Source organism: Camellia sinensis, unplaced genomic scaffold, assembly GCF_055761805.1.
Source record: "Camellia sinensis isolate YWXY unplaced genomic scaffold, ASM5576180v1 Unanchor1, whole genome shotgun sequence".
Classification (NCBI taxonomy): domain Eukaryota; kingdom Viridiplantae; phylum Streptophyta; class Magnoliopsida; order Ericales; family Theaceae; genus Camellia; species Camellia sinensis.
In genome coordinates, this window is record NW_028128987.1 from 10116404 (window position 1) to 10135546 (window position 19143).

General features: G+C 37.3%; 1 protein-coding gene across 2 annotated transcripts; it reads right to left on the reverse strand.

The window, feature by feature from the left end:
* Positions 1–260: 260 nt before the first annotated feature.
* Positions 261–18869, reverse strand: LOC145814278 (hydroxymethylglutaryl-CoA lyase, mitochondrial-like). 2 transcript variants are annotated; one of them, XM_082910910.1, is made up of 9 exons: positions 18471–18869; positions 14844–15036; positions 13535–13730; positions 12940–13122; positions 9804–9884; positions 9548–9711; positions 8333–8469; positions 778–893; positions 261–673 (listed from the first exon to the last, which is right to left on the reverse strand). In XM_082910910.1, exons 2-9 carry the CDS (start codon positions 15008–15010, stop codon positions 422–424), a joined length of 1296 nt encoding a protein of 431 aa, XP_082767036.1. In that variant the 5' UTR covers positions 15011–15036; positions 18471–18869; the 3' UTR covers positions 261–421. The 2 variants fall into 2 exon arrangements, with proteins under 2 accessions (XP_082767036.1, XP_082767037.1); XM_082910911.1 differs by lacking the exon at positions 18471–18869 and adding an exon at positions 18209–18469.
* Positions 18870–19143: the final 274 nt, after the last annotated feature.

Consider the following 19143-nt stretch of genomic DNA (forward strand, 5'->3'; position numbering starts at 1 on the left):
CACTCAAATTTTGATTCAACAGATTAGGCTAATACTGTCCCTGAAATGAAAACAAAAACAAAAACAAAAACAAAAGCAAAAACGCATATCAATTTTATGGCATTTTCATTCTTCTCTTCCACTGATTGTCCACCTAAACTCAACCCAATTCAACATCATATTCTTCTATAATCTATGTACTTAAATACAATATATTTTCCTTTTCAACTTCATGTATCAGCTTTCCCTCAAAAAGGACTGAGATCTAAACACAAAGAATATTTAGTTTCCACAACAATTATTATTACTGGAACAGCAGGTCACAGTTCTTATATTTCTATATATATGAAGCTGCGTACAGATAATCATACAAGAATTAAATATTTCCCTTTTTCCATGATTATTGGTCCAATTGATATATAAGAGTATATAAGTGCAATTTTTATATCTTAGAGGCATCAGTTGTTGAAACTCGGCTCAAGGCAATGGCAGTCTTGGAACCTGATGGGCGGCCCAGATACTTGCTAATGAACTCCCCAGCCTGTAAGAGCTTCCATATATCAACATTGGTTTTCACACCAAGCCCATGAAGCATGTACACAACATCCTCTGTTGCAACATTCCCTGAAGCTCCCTTGGCATATGGACACCCTCCTAGGCCCGCAATAGAGGAGTCGACTGTGCTAATCCCCATCTGTTTACAAAAATCACAAAGGCAATTTAGTTCAATGTGTGTGTTTGCGCGGGCGTGCATAGCTTATGTGTGCACGCTTGTATTTCATGGAGAAGGTAGCTCACTTGGAGGGACACTAAAATATTGGGAAGGGACTGGCCATAAGTATCATGGAAGTGGACTGCAAGCTTCTCAACAGGAACGACAGCCATTACAGCTTCGAGCAATGGAAGAACATTACCTGCACCAAAGAAAAATCAAAACAAGGTAAGGACATAAATAAGCATAACAAATTTGATATTCTAAGATATACACCAACTAGAATGGAAAAAATTGTTCAATGCATAAAGTGACTCTCTTACTGATTTTCCTAATCCTATAATCAGCTATTAATACATCCATAGAATCAATACAACAAAGAAGACTATTCAAGAAAAGCATGTGTCATACTTGAGGTTGTACAGTATATGGGTCTTAGCCCTCATACATGGCACCTCCTGGCCATGCCACATCATGGCTTCCTCCACAAGCCTTGCACACATGCATCTGCTGCCAGTGGACAAGTGGGCCAATCACCAAGTCAAGCTCCTCGACCATGCTTGGCCTTGTGTCACGGGCCGACTCTTTTAGAGGCGCAGCGGATCAATTTTTGCCCGTGTGGCACTCAAACTCCACCAAGTTTAAGCCCGCCATAGCTCGTTGACAAATCAAGTGTTGATGATCTCACCCGTTTGAACATTAGGTCCCAATGCTTTGTCAAGCAAAACAACTTCACAAGGAAGCTCCGTCTTCACCCGGATGCCACAAGTAGGCCTGATGCCTCAAGTGCACCAAGCACGGCATAAGTCGCTTCATAGCGCCAAGCTTACTTCAAGCAAGGTGCTCGCCCAACTTAGGTTTATGTCATCAAGGTGCCTAGCTACACAACAATGTGCTAGCAAAGGTCCTCAACTTAGCCGACAAGCCAACATTGCTTGTTGGGTCTTTAATAGCATCCCGAAGTGTCGTAGGGTCTAGCATGCCTCAATAGATGCATATTGGATGGTCGCTTGGTCATGCGAAGCCCACAAGCCACCGAGGGCCAATCTCGTGCCCACGGCGTAGTCCTCGTGCCCACACGTGTGCTAGATTCCGCCTAAGGCCATTGCGCACCTTAGCGTTGCACCAACGTGTAGCATGAGTAAGGCGACGTCTCAATCCGTAGCTTGCTCGCAGCATAATGTAGTCCCTCAATGGACGTAGTCATTGCGTAGCTTGATGCCTTCGTTCGATAGCACACATATGCGGTGTCGCCTTCCAACCGCTTAGCTTAAGCCACGGGATCCCCTCGTGCAAGGTCGAACCCAAACCAAGCACTAGAGTTGGCACACGAGGCCTTTAGTGGTGCCTCGATAGCCCATTCGGTCCAAAACGAGTCCCAAAGATACCAGATTGCGTGGCATAGTGGAAACAACGTAGAGGACCTCTCACCCGGGAGAGACGCGCAGTGCCTACATCTTCGCACCGTCCACGGGGCTCCCAAACCCGCATGGAGACTCTAGACACCACTCTGGATGCCTACAGCCCGCCCTTGAGTTGCCCCAAGGTTGCTCATTTCAAACCCAGTTTGGGCGGGGAGGTTAGTAGGTAGCACACCATACCCCTTTATAGTAGCTTGTTAAGCCCTTCTTCATCTGGCAGGAGGAAACATCATACATGTCTGAGGAGTCATAATGACTTATATGGGCTGTGGCTTTGTCTTTTGTTGGCTATTGGTGGCATACATGCCTTGGGCTACTTGGGGCCAATGTTAGGCCACGTTGGGGCACTTCCAATGGCCACTGTTGAGCACTCAAATGGCCACACCACCGCGAGCGAAACGTCACGGAGTTAGCCTTGCAAGGCAACCCGTGACACCTTGCCAGGTTCACCCGCACTAGGGTCGTTTCCCTCAATAGCTCCTTAGTAGAAGGAATCATTCGAGTTGCTCGCGATTCTTCCTCAGAAGAGCGATTCTGCGCTTCTAACTCATATTCGTAGAAGAATCATGAGTTTGATGCGAGAGAGACGCGAATTTAATCACGAATCTGTCTTCTTCTCAATACGAGCTCCATCGCGGGCCATCGCAAGACCTTCACAAGCCATTGCAGACTTCTCCCTTCCTCTTCGCTGGTCTTCGCAAGTCGCACATAGGCCACCGCGACTTCTCTCTCCTCTTCGCTGGTCTTCGCAACGTCTCTCTCTCTCTGCAAGTGGTTCACAACTTCTCTCTCCCTCTTCGCCAGGCATTACGACTCTCCTATCTCTCTCTCTCTCTCTCTCTCTCTCTTCAATCTTACTTCTCTTCTCAGATTATATAAATATAAAGATATATATGAAATATGTATGTATATAGATATTTTTATTTATGTTTTTATAAATTATACATATATATGTATATATATGTTTTTATTTATATATTATATATAACCTTTATAAATTATATATATATATATATATCTATTTTAATTTATATATTATATATTGCTTTTATAAATTTATGTGCATTTATTTATATATTATATTTATTGAATTAACGTTATTATGTTATTTTTGTAAGAAAATAACATAAAACAAATAATTTTTAACAAAAATATTTTAAAATAAATAGATTAAAAAGTAATAAAGATATTTTAGAATAAATGAAAAAAATTCTAATAAAAGTATATGATTAGAATATTTTAAAATATGATTTTTTATACTTTTTATTTATTTATAACACATATAGTTCCATAAAAAATATAATCTTACAATATATTTTTATATATTATATAAAATATATAGAAACACTCCCAACCAACGATTCTTGAAATATCCACGCTCCCGATCCCGCTTCGTGTAACTAAGAGTAGCCGCATTGAGCGAGTCAGATTCCCCCACACTTGCCACTAACTTGCTCTATCTCTATCACTTGGCTCATCAGTAAGCCCACCAAGTGAGATCTCCAATCTAAAAGAACAGATGCTCCAACCACGATTATTTGGGCTAGGAGTAGGGTCCAAGTACCGTGCTTGGGACCACTAGAGGACTTGTGGATTGAAAATTAGAGCCAAAGGTTTGTTCAGATGCTCGCCCAGTTCCCCTTAGGAGATAAGGCGAGTTCAAAGTAGTCTTAGAGAGAGGGGGGCTCTAACCAAGAACTGAGGTCTCAATGATTGTATCATACCAACCTCTAAACCGCTCTAGCATGCCCAGAAATAGATGTGTCATACCTACACTTCCTGTCCACATATGAGACACCCCTTGAGGCCAACAATAGAGGTTACAATGTTGGCCATGTTTTCCTCCATTTTTCCTAGCCAAGGGGATCACACCACATGTACTTAAGTTGCCTCCCCCTGGCTCACCACCCTATATATGGGGACCTCCATGTAGGCTATGGCACAACGATCTTGCTCTCTGGACCACCAGCTCTCCAGTACCATCCTCTCTCTCCACTAAGGTTGTCCTTGGCTCTCTTCTCTCCCTCTTCTGTTGGTCTGCCGCTTTCACAGAGTCTCAACCAGCTCATTCCTCACTTCCCACAGAGTTATGTACTAAGAGATGTAGAACTGAAGGAGAGAGTTGTTGCCCATTAAGTAGACGGCGAAACTTGAAGTGACATGATATCAACTTAACAAGTGTTTTAAAAAAATAAAAAATAAAAAATAAAAAATAAAAAATAAAAAAAAAAAAAGAAAAAAGAGAGATTATGTCACAATCCTATCCCACCCACACTAAGATAAAGTCGTGACCGGCTAGCAGTCATGGACTACCAAAGGCGTTACTAAATAAATATGAAGTACTCCTGTAAGTTTTTAGGATATAATCTGTTTTTATAACAGAAGCACACAATTCTTGAATCTGTTTATCCCACCATCATCCATTCAGAGTAAGTGCGTAATTTAATGAAATAAAACAAAAATATTTCTTATTACAAAGCCAACCTAGGTTCTTTTTACATTAGTGCAATCTTAAATGAAAAGGAAATACAACACAAACTTCACAATGCTAAGGCTAGAGCACACAAGTCTTTACATCATATTCACATATTCACAAAGCTTGAATCTTAAAGCCTTGAAGCAACCATCATCACCTATATATATAGGGAAGAGTGGTGAGCCAAAGCCCAATAAATATTGATATATCAAAGTTATTTTAAGACAAGGATATCTCCATAATAATTATAAGTAAACTAAAAGCTTCGAAGCTTAACTTGCATTTGAAGCATAACATATCTTATGCATTCCCATTTACAAACACGGTGATAATGTCCATGACGAAGACAAAAAAGGCACTGCTTGAGGAAGATTTGAAAACTTTTTGAAAATTTAGAATTTTAGGAATTATTACAATTGAAAGGGCTCAAGCTGAACAGGGCTGAATGCTTATGGGTCCTAGATGATAGGGCCAACACCAAACGACCAAATTGGGCCAAGCAGCCCAAGTATGACTGAGCATGTACATTGTTCCCAACTATGCAAGGTTTGGTCGGCTTGATGAGAGCCCGACTGAGCAGCCCCTGGCCAACGTTGGCCATCCCGAGCTAGATGAGGCTGCGCGACGCTCTACACTGGTTCTAATGTGGACTAGAAGTGACCAGGTCATGCCAGGGGTCATTAGAGAAAAGTCAAAGGAGCTGGGAATTGGGTTTATCGCGCATCATCCTCACCATGATCAAAGTAGAAGAGCCAGTCTCTCAATGGGAGGCGCACATGGCAGATACTCAGGCGGACATCATGGAGAGAGAGAGAGAGAGAGAGAGAGAGAGAGACAAGCCTATAAAGCAGAGACCTTAGACCAGCTACAAGGTATTGAACAAACCCCAGCTCTTGCTTCCATACTTCCTCTCTACCAATTTCCCAACTTGAGCATCGGAGGGGCTTTTTTAGCCAGATGCCCGGCCAGGTACTTTGCTTGGTTCCATTTTTCCAAAAACACTTTTCAAAAAATTTTACTTTATTGTTTTCCGTATTTTTTTGTTTTTACTGAATTTTTTTAATATTTTAAACAGTTTTTTTTTTTTACTTTTTAGACAAACCTAACATAAATATACCTAAAAAGTAAAAAAATTGTGAAAAAAACCTTTTAAAAATTCACTAAATACCAAAAATACAAAAAAAAAAAAAAAAGAATTCAGTACATTTTTTGTATTTTTATGTATTTATTATTTTTTTTAAATATTTTTTCACAAATTTTTTACTTTTTAGATACATCTAAGTAAGGTGCATCTAAAAAAGTAAAAAAAAAAATGTTTAAAATTTTAAAAACATTCACTAAAAACAAAAAAACACGAAAACCCAAAAACTCAGTTTTCAAATAACTTAATCCAAAACACTCAAACCAAACACACTAATTGGTGTTCCTTTTTGTAGGAAATTCTTGTCCGGACCACCTAGACCAGTTTCGAAGCTCCATCACACACCTTGCGGATTTCACCCCCGCACCACAATATTAGAATGTCGTTTAGATTTTAGTATAGAAATTAATTATTGTCTTGTTTTATTTTGGAAACTTTTAAATTAGGGTCTTCTTTAGTTGCCTATAAATAGGCCATTATGTACAAAATTATTTAGGTTTGATTATGAAATTGAGATATTGAGTATTGAAATTTAGGTTTATTTTTATTTTCTTTGGGTGTAGTTTTTCGTTTCTTTTGGGGGGGTTGAGATAAAGCTTTTTGGCTAAGATAGCCAAAAAGTCACAAAGAAAGCCAAAATGTCACATTTTTACACACTAATCAATCACTTTTTCGCTTACAACCATCTATTCAACCAAAAAACTATCCCAAACACACTAACTTTTTATATCTCATAAAAAAGCCAAAAAGCCACTAAAAAGGCCAAGTTCCCAAATGAGCTCTTAGTTTTGTTCTCTTTTTCCAGCCATCCTACATCACTAAGAAGGTCGATGATGAGAAGCCCAAAGATCACAAAATTTGGAATGCAACAAAGAATGCCAAAGAAGGCATGGATCAAGGTTGTGAAGAAAGACATGAAAACCAATACTTAAACAAAACAAAAAAATATATATATATATTTGCATGTAGATAAAACTAAACGGTGACAAAGGACACTAGCTGCCAAAAGAGGCAGTTAAGTAGGATAATGTTTTCTTAATTTGAGCTCGATGAACCAAAAAATTATAAACATTATAATTTACTCAAATTACTAGTAATGGATGACAGAGATACTTTTATGTACACCTTGGCCATATGTGTATATATGTCTGTCAATTAAATTAAAAGGCAAATAAGTTGAAACAATATATTGATAATCCTAAGATTATCACTGAAAGATCGTTGTAAGCAATGGAAAATATATGACTGCTTAGCAGCATAGAACATTTCCTTGGCCTCAAAGGTAAAGCAATCCAAGATGATATCTAGGGTGGCAAAACTCAAAGTTATCGGGTAGTTGAAAAATTTGAAGGTGAGCGGTTTATTAAAATTCTGTGGGTAGTGACTGGTGACGTGGTTGGTTTTAGCCTTCGTGGAAGATGGTGGGCACTTCAATGGCCAAGGAGTCATTGGAGGAGAAAATCAAGGTGGCCTGAGAGAGAGAGAGAGAGAGAGAGAGAGAGAGAGAATGGCAATGCAGAGAGACCTATTGATGGAGTAAGGGGGCCAAAAAGATGAAGGTCGTGATCAATGTTGCATGGATGAACCCCTAATATAAGGTTATAAACCGTTGCCATCTCACTGGTACACGTGGCCAACTTCCTTTTTTCAACAAAATAGAGGTATCACGCCTACCTTTGGGTTCCAGCAATCACAAACGATGAATGCCTAGGCCTTGCTCCCAACCTAAGGTAACATGGTAATCGTTAGTGCGAATTCCAAACTAAAAGGATGTAGAAGGCATTAGGGAGTCATGACCCAACATGAGGGTCATGCTACCACCGAGTAAGCGTGACCGAGCAAAGGTATCCGAGCAACCATTCCAAATGGGAAAGAGGCATGGCAGGTCATGACTTGGAAGACTCATCTGGCCAAGACATGGGAGTACTGAGCCATGATGTTGTTGAGTGGGCTTAGTCGAGCAAGAGTACCTCAGCTTGGCCGAGTAGTGCTCTGGACCACAGCTAGGGGCTCCCTGTGCTTTGACTCATTGCCATGTAGCGAGAGTGATCCAAATACACACGATATCAATAACAAAGATGTTCCAAGGTAACATACGAGCTATTTGAAGTAACTAAGTGAGCCTATCAAAGCAATATAGCGATTAGGTGGTTTGGAATCGAAATGTGATCAGCCACAGATTTGTTGTGATGACCACAGATCCTGAGAAGTATCTACCTAGGGATTACTTTGTGTTTACAAGTGTGGAAATTCATGATACTCAATTACAAAGAAAAGAAATACATATGTTGTCACATGCAAACTATATTATTGGTAGAAGGGAAGATCATAGAAATTTAAAAACATCAGAAGAGTATGAAGCCACGGTTATTTGGAGGCAAATAGTATCTAAACATATACACAAATTTACTTTTCATAAAAACAGATAAAAGTGATGCATCTGAATCACCACTTCGAAACAGTTCACAAGAGGATTACATTATTTGTTTGTTGAATGGAAACAAACTCCAGAGGCAGATATAGACTAATTATAAATGTGTCATGCAGTCCAGACAAATCATGTGGTCAAATTAATAAAATATGAATTAATTATATAACATTACCAGGTGTTCCAACTCCTATGGTATCACCAAGGGAGATTTCAAAGCAGCCCATATCGTGAAGTTCTTTTGCCACGTGTGCCACTTTTGAAGGAGAAATAGCTCCTTCCACTGGGCACCCAACCACGCATGAGACATACCTATTTAAAATTTGAGACCAATTTTTTGTCTTAGTGACAGCTACAATTATTCAAAACATAGCTTTTCTTTTAGTGGAGTATTCAGATGTGAATACAACTAAAGAAAAAATGACTTAAATCTGTTTTCTGAAATTCAAAAACAGAATGGTAACTGGCATGAAAAATCTGACTTGATTCAACAAATGACTATCTATAGAGTTTATAACCTAATTTCCAACTCAGTTAGCAATGACAAAGAAGTTGTATCTTAACTTTGTTGGTAACTGAAGAAACATTTAATCATAAAATATAAACAAAAGTGTTGCCCCTGGAATCATTATCTCAGAAAATTGTTAATAAGCAAGTAAACCATTATCATCCAGTAGTTAAATCTGCTTAAGCACGTGGAATACAGAAATACGGTTACAGCCCTTAACAATAAAATTAAAATAAATAAATACAAAGAGTTCAGAAAATTGTACGAGATTGTAAAACTGATAAAAGACTTAACTAAAAATTCAGCAAAACGATCACGAAGAAGATAAAGACACTTGCAGGAACATATTACTTGTGACAGAACCAGTAAAAAACAATGCCCAAATAGAACACATTAATGTGTGTTTGTGATGATAGAATAGAACCATGCACAAGAGTACTGAAAGAAAAGGCTTGTACCAATGGTGAGTGTCAATTAAAGGCAAAACAAAACACTGACCATTTGACTGACATAGCTAAAACTTTAGAGCGCAGAACTGATGTAATTGAAAACCAAAGACCTAATGGAAAAAAAAAAAGGGGTTATTAAGTTCCTTAACAATCAGTGAAATACAGATAATATGTCCAAGAAGACAATGTAAAATCCAAGCACTAGATAGCAGTCATGTAGCTTAGCTGACAGAAACTAGCAACTACAATTTTGCAATAAACCCATCCATTGCAAGACTGCAAATTTGTAAACTAGTATGATTCAAGTTATGTAGGTTTTTTTTATTGACGATGCTTTGCACACAACTCAAATAAGACTTAGCAGTGAAACATAAGAGAATATGACTTACTATTTGGTTTAAGAGTTTCAACAAAAAAGAAAACAAATACATACCCCCGAACAGGAATTGATAGCTTTTTAGCAGCCTGAGCAACTGCGCGATAACGAGCAAGACTCTCCTCAATGCTACAATTAATGTTCGACTTTGAAAACGATTCAGAAGCTGATGCAAAGATAGCTACTTCCTTTGCCCCAGCTGCAACAGCTGCTTCAAAACCCTGACAGTGATTTGCACAACAAATTAGAAAACTCCCTTCACATAATTATGACACTATTTGAACTCATGTTTTTCCCAAACAATGTCACCCACTTTTAAATTAGGTGTCAAAACAGGCAATCTTGCACCCTCCACATTTCTAACTGCTTCCATTACATCCTTCGCATCCGCAAGCTATTAAAACAAAAAAGAAAAAGAAGAAAAAAAACAAAGAGATAACAATTAAAAGCATGTTACTTTTCAGCTAAATGGGGAAAAAAAATGCAAGGTTCAATTTTAAAATCAAGGAAGACACACAAAATCAACCCCTTTACACTGCATACAAACATGCAACATCAAAGAAATGGGAAGACGGGATAAGGATGAAAGAGTGGCAAAACCTCTGGCCAGTCAATTGATATTCCACCTTACACAAAATACAGCAAATGAAATTATGAAGTCTATTACTAGTGGAAATGACTTTACCAAACATACCCCTTTTCTCACATTCTGTATATTCATCTCGAATCCAACACTTATGACCAGAAAAGGCACATGAAGTATGTTCTTCCTTACCTCCTCACTGGAAAGCATTGTCCATCAGAAGTTTACTCTTCCACCAGAGGGGAAGCAAAGATTTTAATTTGGGCCCCCCAGACCTGCCACTCATCTTTGATACACACAGCACAAGAAACAAAGAAAGTACTGTCCATCAGACCAGGTGTTAAAGTGACTTTAGTTTTCTAAGCCTTAACTTAATAGACTACTAATTGTCAACTGCTGGCCACCTCATTGCCACCAAATACGTTATTTCATTCTTAAGTATTTCACTCTCAATTAACCCCCTTAGGCTATGTTAGCATCCTACATCGGATGCAAACAGTATCCAAAATGGACTCATAAGATAGGGCAAAACACTTCTATCTTGGAGGGGTCATTTAGGCTTGGAGCCAAAGGGACAAATCTGTGAGGCCGGTTGTTGGACTGGGCCATAATGAAAAAATACTTCCAGGTCAAGGTTGGGCCGCACGTCTTACAAGGTATCAAAGCCAGGGTCATACCTACGTTGAGATGGGGATGTAGGCATTCACATTGGATGAGGATGATGTCCAAATGGCCTTACAAGACAGCATAAGACACTTCTATCTTGGAGGCGTGTTTTCGATTTGGAACCCAAGGGGACAAACCCATGATATCGGCTATTGGGTTAGGCATAGCAGACAATATTTCCAGCTGGGGGCTAGGCTATGCGTCTTACAAGCAAAACGTAAGGTTGTAAATGAATATGTGTTTATCTTTCTTAATTGGAATAACCAACACAAATCCTAGTAGTTTCTAGGTAAGAATCTTTGTTATCCTTCTTTCCTCTTTTCTTGACTTTCATAAATCTTCCCTAAAATCTATGGCCACCGCTTTCCTTAAGGCAACCTGTATTATCATTGGAGCCGAGCCAAGTTTGAGCCAGGCTTGCACTATATAGTAAGCGCATATATGTCATCCCAAACCCAGACCAACTCAACATTGGGCCTAACCTAGCCATCCCAAGATCAATCCTAAAAAAATTTTAAATCCCAAGCCCACCCACTTAACCCAATAGATATGGACTATTAATTTTTATTTTTATTTTGTCTTGAAGGGCTATTAAATTTTTTAGATATTTTTAATAATTATTTTAGTTTGGAACATTAACAAAATTCAATTGTAAAATAAATATGGCCTTTTAACAAACGGTTTAATTTAAGCCCTAAAAAGAAAAATATATATTTTTCTTATCATTTATTATTTTTTTAGTTTATTTTGTAACAAAATAATATAAAATTAATATTAATATTTTATAAATGGGATGGGCAGGGAGCTCCTAATCCTAAGCCAGACCAAAAATTAAATGGGCTACAAATCTCAACCCAACCCGGCCCTATGGGCTAAATATTTTTCCCAAGCCCTAGAAATATCGGGCTGGGTTGGGCAGGCCACATGACCACCTTGCATCAACTTCAAGCAAAAGTTACCACATATGTGGTACTACCTTCACAATCCAACATCTGCATTTGAGATCCAAAAATTAATAGACAATTATTCTGAAAGATAGCTATACAATTCTTTCCCTTAAGATACTTTCATTGGAAGCATGGCTTATGGGATAGCTTTTGTATTGATCTTATCTGTTTGAAGTAAAGTCGCAGACATAAAAGATAATTAATTTTTAATTTTGACTATACAAGAGTTAAGTTTTCAGTTCCGATCTTTCTTCAACTGCACGAGTAACCCAGAAGAATACAAGCTAGGAAAGTATTCCACTACGGGAAACCACATTTTTTCCCCCTCAAAATAAGTTACATTAAATGATTAGGGAGTGAAGTCAAAAATATTAAGGCCCTAAAATTTATTTCTTCCTGAATATTCCAAGAGCATCTTTTATTGTGTCATAAATTGCAGAAACCCTAGTTGGGTGTTGATTGCATAAACCTGCTGAAAGAAACTCGCTGCTGATATAATTTATACCTTGAAAATGTTTTTTGAGATCTCAATTGCATGCTGTCTGATGTTAGCTTGGCGCTTGACACAAATTTCTAATCACAACTGTTTCTCGTGATAGTCAATTGGAAGTCACCTCACTCCCTCTTGCCTAAAACCTTGAGCGGCACAAGACATTCTCTTCTTAGAAACAACTAAAGCTAAGGGTTTGAGTGTAAAATGGAAACAAAATTTCAGTGATAGAACTCAATTAGATACCTCAAAATTGAAATAAGAGTTGCTAGTCAATTTCACTGCAAGCATACCCAAAAAAGATTTAAAAAAAAAAAATTAAAAAAAGGAATAGAACTAGTAGCCCAGCTCTTTTTCCTTTACTAAGCAGAACAACAATCTTAATTAAGAAAACGGTAAGAAGAACTAAATTAACTCAATTGGACTGGTGCGCAAACAAATCCAAGTTTTTACCTTGTCACAAGAAACAAAGATAGAAGAAACTGATTAGTGCCACAGTTTTGTTTCAGTTGTCTCATCATCCATATGCGGAATTTGTTTTTATAATCTAAATCAAGTTGAAGATATAGAAATGCCATTGTTTAATCATTTAGCTAGTAAACACCAACTAAATTTATCATTTGAGTACAAAGATGTATATGTAAAAGCTTCCCAACCACATCAAATCTATGGTTCACCCACATAGTAAGTATGGCATGAAGTCAGGGGACAAAAAATGAAAGCAGTGCATTTTCAAGGGGAAAAAAAACATTATCAAACTTACTTGAGGTACCCATTTTGGCGAGACAAAACTTGTGGCCTCAACAACTGACAATCCAGAAGAAACTAGCCTACGTATCAGTTCTACCTTCACAGACGTAGGTACAACATTCTTCTCATTTTGTAACCCATCCCTTGGACCAACTTCGACTATCTTCACATACTTTGGTATACCTTTAAAAAATTGCTGAATCCAAATTTCAATTGAAAGGTTAGAGCAAGCACTCCCAATATCAAAGAAAGGACAATCAATAATAAAAAATTTGAAGCCAACAAATTGTAGAACACCAAAGACAATTTTAGTAATGGATATATTGCACTAGATAACTTGTTGATCAGCATTTTGCACGATGAAAGGGCACGTTGAGTTGTGCCCTACTGGCATCACCCCAACACTTCCATAGGGAAGGTTGGGAGTTCAAGCCCAGTATGGGCATGGTTGTTTGGAAGGGGTGGGGAATTAAGGATGGTTGGGACATTTTGCAGATGAAAAAAAAAATTTGACACATCAAAAAGCGTAATAATGTGATTAACAAGTTGAAACCGACTTAGTTTGAAGGAATAGATCAAACAAGAAGTTTCATTTCTTTGAGATATACCTTGTTTGTTATGTCCCTCATGCCATTGTCACTGCAGTAGGAGCTATACGGATGGTCAGGAAAATACCGTGAATCACACAGAGTTCCATACACCACATGATTCCTGCCTAGGCTTGAAGTCCTTCGATTGGATATGTCACAACTCTTTCGTCTTCTCCATGCGAATGATTCTCTTGCATACTCTTCAAAGTCTTCACTGCATTTGAACAAGCGTGCATTTGAGTGTATTTCACAAAATTGTAACATGATGGATGAAATATGTTTACACGCTATGCTCATTTGATAATGATTAATAGTGTATTGACGATGTAAGTGGTTTACCTGATGATAATAATCATTTTAATTATAAATAAATAAAAGAGAGAGAGAGAGAGACAGAAATCTAGGATCTTCCACATTTAACCTTTTACATGTTGCAGTGCTGTTTGTTTGACTAGACAAGAGTAAATATAAATAAATGAATAAAAATAATGACAATGAAAATAAGAAAAAATAAAAACCAATTTCCCTAGTCACTTTTTCAATTTTTGTTTGCACAGCAGTACTGAAAGCACTCTAAGGAAACTGGAGAATAACAACTGTAGTAATAAACAATCAACAGTGCTGCTCCATTTTCATGGATGATAAAGTGAAGTTTTGACCATACCTTTCAAGGGTTCCCTAACACAAGTATAATTTACTAAGCAATTGAGGAAGCAACTGCTGAACTGAATGTAAGAAATTATGAAAAATATTTGCAGGGGATCATGCTTATCTTTGTTAATCAAATCAGTGTTAACAAAAGCAAAAGAAAGACACTGATAAAAGGTACAGATATTAAAAATCCACTTAAGGCACAAGTTTCCTTCTGATATAACACTTTCATATTCGCAATGCAGAATGTACAAGGTTAAATGTATAGTAGAGGCAAGCAATAGGAGTACTCTTAATGAAATACACATTAATGCATTGGAATGACAAACAGAGTTCAACCAAGAAATTCCACCCATGTAAAAAAGTGATGGGCAAGTTATGTTTCTACCTTAACTTGCTAAAATTGCATGGGAAAGGCCCAAAATTGTGACCTCACATTATGATTGTTCTTCAGTGAAACAGTCTATTCTTAAAAAAATAGAGGAAAAGAAAATGAAAAAACAGCAAAATTGAGAGAACCTGCAACAATTCTGAGAGAGAGAGAGAGAGAGAGAGACTAAACAAAAGGAAAATTTAGGAATTTTTAAAGAACAAGAAAAAAAGAAATTTTATGACAACACGTAAGGGAAAAGGCTATCCTAAAAACTAAAAAGTTCAGCTTTATGAAGACACTTACTCACAGCTGTTGGATGAGCTGCAGTTTCTCCCTTCAATCCAGCAATTTCCCATTCCCATGTCATCTCCTCTGGACCTGCAAGCACTAGATGAAAACCTACTAAACTGATCAATGGTGCTCAGGCTTGGCAATTTGTCCAGACCTAGTGGCTCTTCCAAGCTCGACATTGTGGAAGTGGATGCAGTGAGAGAAACTGAAAAATATGCACAATAGAAGTGAGTGCACCACCACAAACACTTGCATAAGGCCTTTGTTGCTAGCATTAGATCAACAGCAGAGCATGAAGAATTTATTCATCTCAAAGACTATTCAAATTAGTTTTGATTATTCAAACATCTGATCCACGTACGAGAAAAAATGTTTTCAGAGGTTAAAATATTGATCTCAACATGTACTCTAAAACTTAAACATTTCCTATAGGCTTACAAGGAACTCATTCCAATTGAAACACTTAAGAAAACAAAATAAAATATCTATTGAAACATGGTTCTAGTCAAAAGAAGAAACACCCTGAAACTTTTTAGCAGCTTTTGAGGAATTTTACAAACAGAGATATCAAAAGCAGGAACTGCTAAATCTGGCTGTGAACTATCTTCAGGTTGATAGTTACTGATATATTCCAAATTCTATGTACCAGAAGTAAGAATGCACAAACAGGATTTCTGTAACTAAATTCACTCCTCACAGAAAAAAATTCAGGAACACAGAATGCATTTTATTGCATGGGTGGGCACTATATCTGAAATATAATAATTAAATTTAAATGTCCATGCTTTTTTGTGAAACCACTTGTTTTTTATGATAAAAAAGCAAAGAGGCTTAGAACAAACGTGTTTAATTTAATACCTAAAAAAAAAAAAAGAGAGAGAGAGAGAGAATAAACAAGGGAACAAAAATAATGAACAAACTTTGAATGAGATGGTCTGCCAAGAAGATGTATCTGCAGGTCAGTCCAACAGCTACACTATGGGGTAAAGGCTTATTCATGCATGGTTAACCAAACCGTGCATGATTTTAGATATTCGACAAAATTAAAAGAATAAAGGTGTCTCACAAATTAATCATCATTAGAAAAACCATGGTGCCTACAGTTAGTTATTCAATAAAATTAGTTTGCAAAATTTTGGTCCAGTTGACCATGCTCAAGCTTAAATCAACTCAAGAAAGTTTAATATTTTTGGGGGTCTCAATGATAAACATTCTTCCAATAAAACAGGGAAGTTTCTTATCTTTGTTAAATCATAGGCTACTACTGAAAATGTCCTCAAGGGGGAGGGTGAATAAGAGTATAGAACAATTTTAAATTTTTTTTTTTTTTTTTTTTAATTTTCTTAGTCTTCAGAGTCCTAGTTCCGCAACTCATAGCTTTTGGTTAAATTGTTCAAGTATTTGATTTTCCTTGTATATAGGAGACCAAAGTGTAGGTGTATGTAATGAAAATAGTGTATACAACAATGTAGTATAACACTAAGATGAGAGATAATACCTTCCACAAGAAACAAGTTTCGAGAGTCCCTCGGAACGAGCTCTTAAACAACTTCAGTTGAAGGCCTCGCAAGCACACACTCACACACACAATGTGGGAAATCTCTATGAGATATGATCTGAAGTGTATAGCGAAGCTAAAATTTTCAAGTGGCTGGTTTCTCATCAAGAATACCAAAAGGGGGCAATTTGGTATTTAATTTATAACCATCTTGCCCAATGGATAGTTTCCAAAACTATCATAGTTTGGCCAAGCCAACTTCAAATGTTGCTCGGCCCAGCTAGTTGGGCAAAAACAGAGATCTAGTTGGTCGGCCCAACCTGTTTCTACAAAGATTACTTTCTCAGGATCTCACTTTGATCGGCCAAACTCAATTGTTTGGCAGACCCAAATTGTGAGTATGACAAACCTAATTGCACCTGCTCCAGTCAACCAGTCATGCTTTTAGTCGCCAGTTTGACCATAAGTGCCTCAAACTGCCTTGGTCAACAAACCTCCAATGTTGATCTGGTTAACCAAGCTGACCAAATGGACTGTAGAGTGGATAGAGCCCATTATTCATGGTATTCTTGGTCCAATACTTGTCCAAAATTTTTTCCTTCCGATGAAGTTCTTCCATAACACTTCAAGTTTCCAAGGTGATTCAGCTTGCCCATGTCCTTCCAACAATAGTGTTTAGGGTTCCTACCTCAAGTTACACATACAAGTAATGAAATTGCCAACATACGCTAGTCCTAATACTAACAACTACATCTTTTCTCAAAGATTCAACCAACATTGAGAAGCTAAACCAAATCACTACCAGGTAGTAAATAAATTTCATTACAATTGGCAAATAACCAACTCTACCTTTCACAGATTGTCTGTCATCTTGTTCACCTTCAAATTATAGGATCGGTATTCAGTTCTAATTTTATCATTTCTTGTCATGGCACTCATTCACCTAACATTCTCATTTCATTGGCACTGATTTCTCAAGTAACTCACAGTTAATATAATAAACCGTGACAGCCAGAGGGCCATAGAAATACTAGTCTTGATTTGAATACAAACAACCTGCCTTCAGACAATCAAGAAGGAAATGTACACCAAATATTGCAAATTCATAATTATCGGGCTTTTTTTTTTTCTTTTTTTTTTTTTTTGGGTAAGTAACATGCTTTTGTTACTAACTCCCAAAAGGCCCACCTTAATGCTGGTCCTCCATTATCCAAAAAAAATCTTGGTCCTCCATTAAAAGAATTACAAGTGTACCCATCTCTCAAATTTATTAATTCCTTCACCCATCCTCACCCTTCACAGCATCTAAATTAGTGCAGATGACCGAATATAATTTGTTACAAAATATACCATATTCCAATGAAGTACCCATTTGAACTCTTCTGTGAGGCCAACAGAACGGATAGACAGAATCATGATTGATAATGACAAACCAAATTGTATAACACATGTTGCTACAAACAAACCCATAATGTACCATTTCAAATTATGTGCCAGTGCAAGTCTGCAGCACTCTATCACATTTTCTAGACACAGAGCACCTTCCCCTTTTCTCAGCGAGTATGTTCAACTCAAGCTTTCATCATAACATAAATGCTCAAGTCTAATGCAGCAAATATGGAAATTTTAGAAGAGTACCAGATTTGTTCAAAATATAAGCATTAATTCATTATCACCAATGAACTAACTAAAGGCCATAGTTAGAAATAAATGGGACAGGAATTCAATAAAAATACAGAAATAATCAATAACTAGCAAATGCAAAGAAGGTGTTAAATTCCCAAAGAGATAACCATAACAACCAGTTTAGTTGCAAAGAAGTCAAACAAAAACAAACCCAATTATCACAATAGCATTTACCAAACCCAGAATTTTTTACCACTTGGTTCGCGCCCAAAAACAAAGAACCCCAACTTGACTCAGACAAATGAAATAAAGAACCAAACTTTCTCCCAATTAACTTCTCATCAGAACAATCAAAAACAAAACATTGAACTACCCACTTAGTTCCTGAAAAAATTAAGACAATTGAAGTCCAAAATTCTCAAAATTTCCTCGAAATTGTCGGCAACCAAACAGAAAACAAACAAATTGAAAGAGAGAGACAGGAAGAAATACCAAAGAAAGAAAAGAAAACAAACCTGAATTCCTGGAGAGGAATAGGGTTTCGGAGAAGGGAAAGCAGAAACCCTAGAATTTTTTATTTTTTTTTGAAATTTTTGCGTGGCTTCCAAAATATGGAGGGGTGTTTGGGTGGTGGGTAAGAGTAGGAAGAGAAGGTAACAAAACGTGACGGAGAGCCCTTCACAAGCCTTGTTTGGTAGAGTCAGCTATACGTATTTGTCTATGTATACGTTTATATGTAGGTATTATTATTATTATTATGTGTGTGTGATGTGTGACATTGACAGATTCAATAACTTGTGTTGTGTTATATGCCCTAACTCGAATTGAATACAGAGGAAAAGGGTGGTAGGTGGTTATCAGTTGGGAGGTTGGTCATTTTCTTTATGCATGTGGAAGGAACAGAGTGAAGCCGTGCGATTCACGGATCAAATGGTTGGTTGGTTGTTGTCTTCCACCGAGGATTTTAGAGTATTTTTTTCTTAAAGTTTTTTAAAGTGGTGTATTGTATGGTTGAGATTTAATGCTGAAAAATTGATGTGACTTATCATTAAATCTCAACCACACAATACGTCACTCTATGAAACTTTAGAAAAAAAAAACTCTAGAGGATCCTTGCTCGTTGTCTTCTCCACTGATTATTAGATTCGGAAAAGTAACCACGGCGGGGACAAAAAATAAAAAATTATA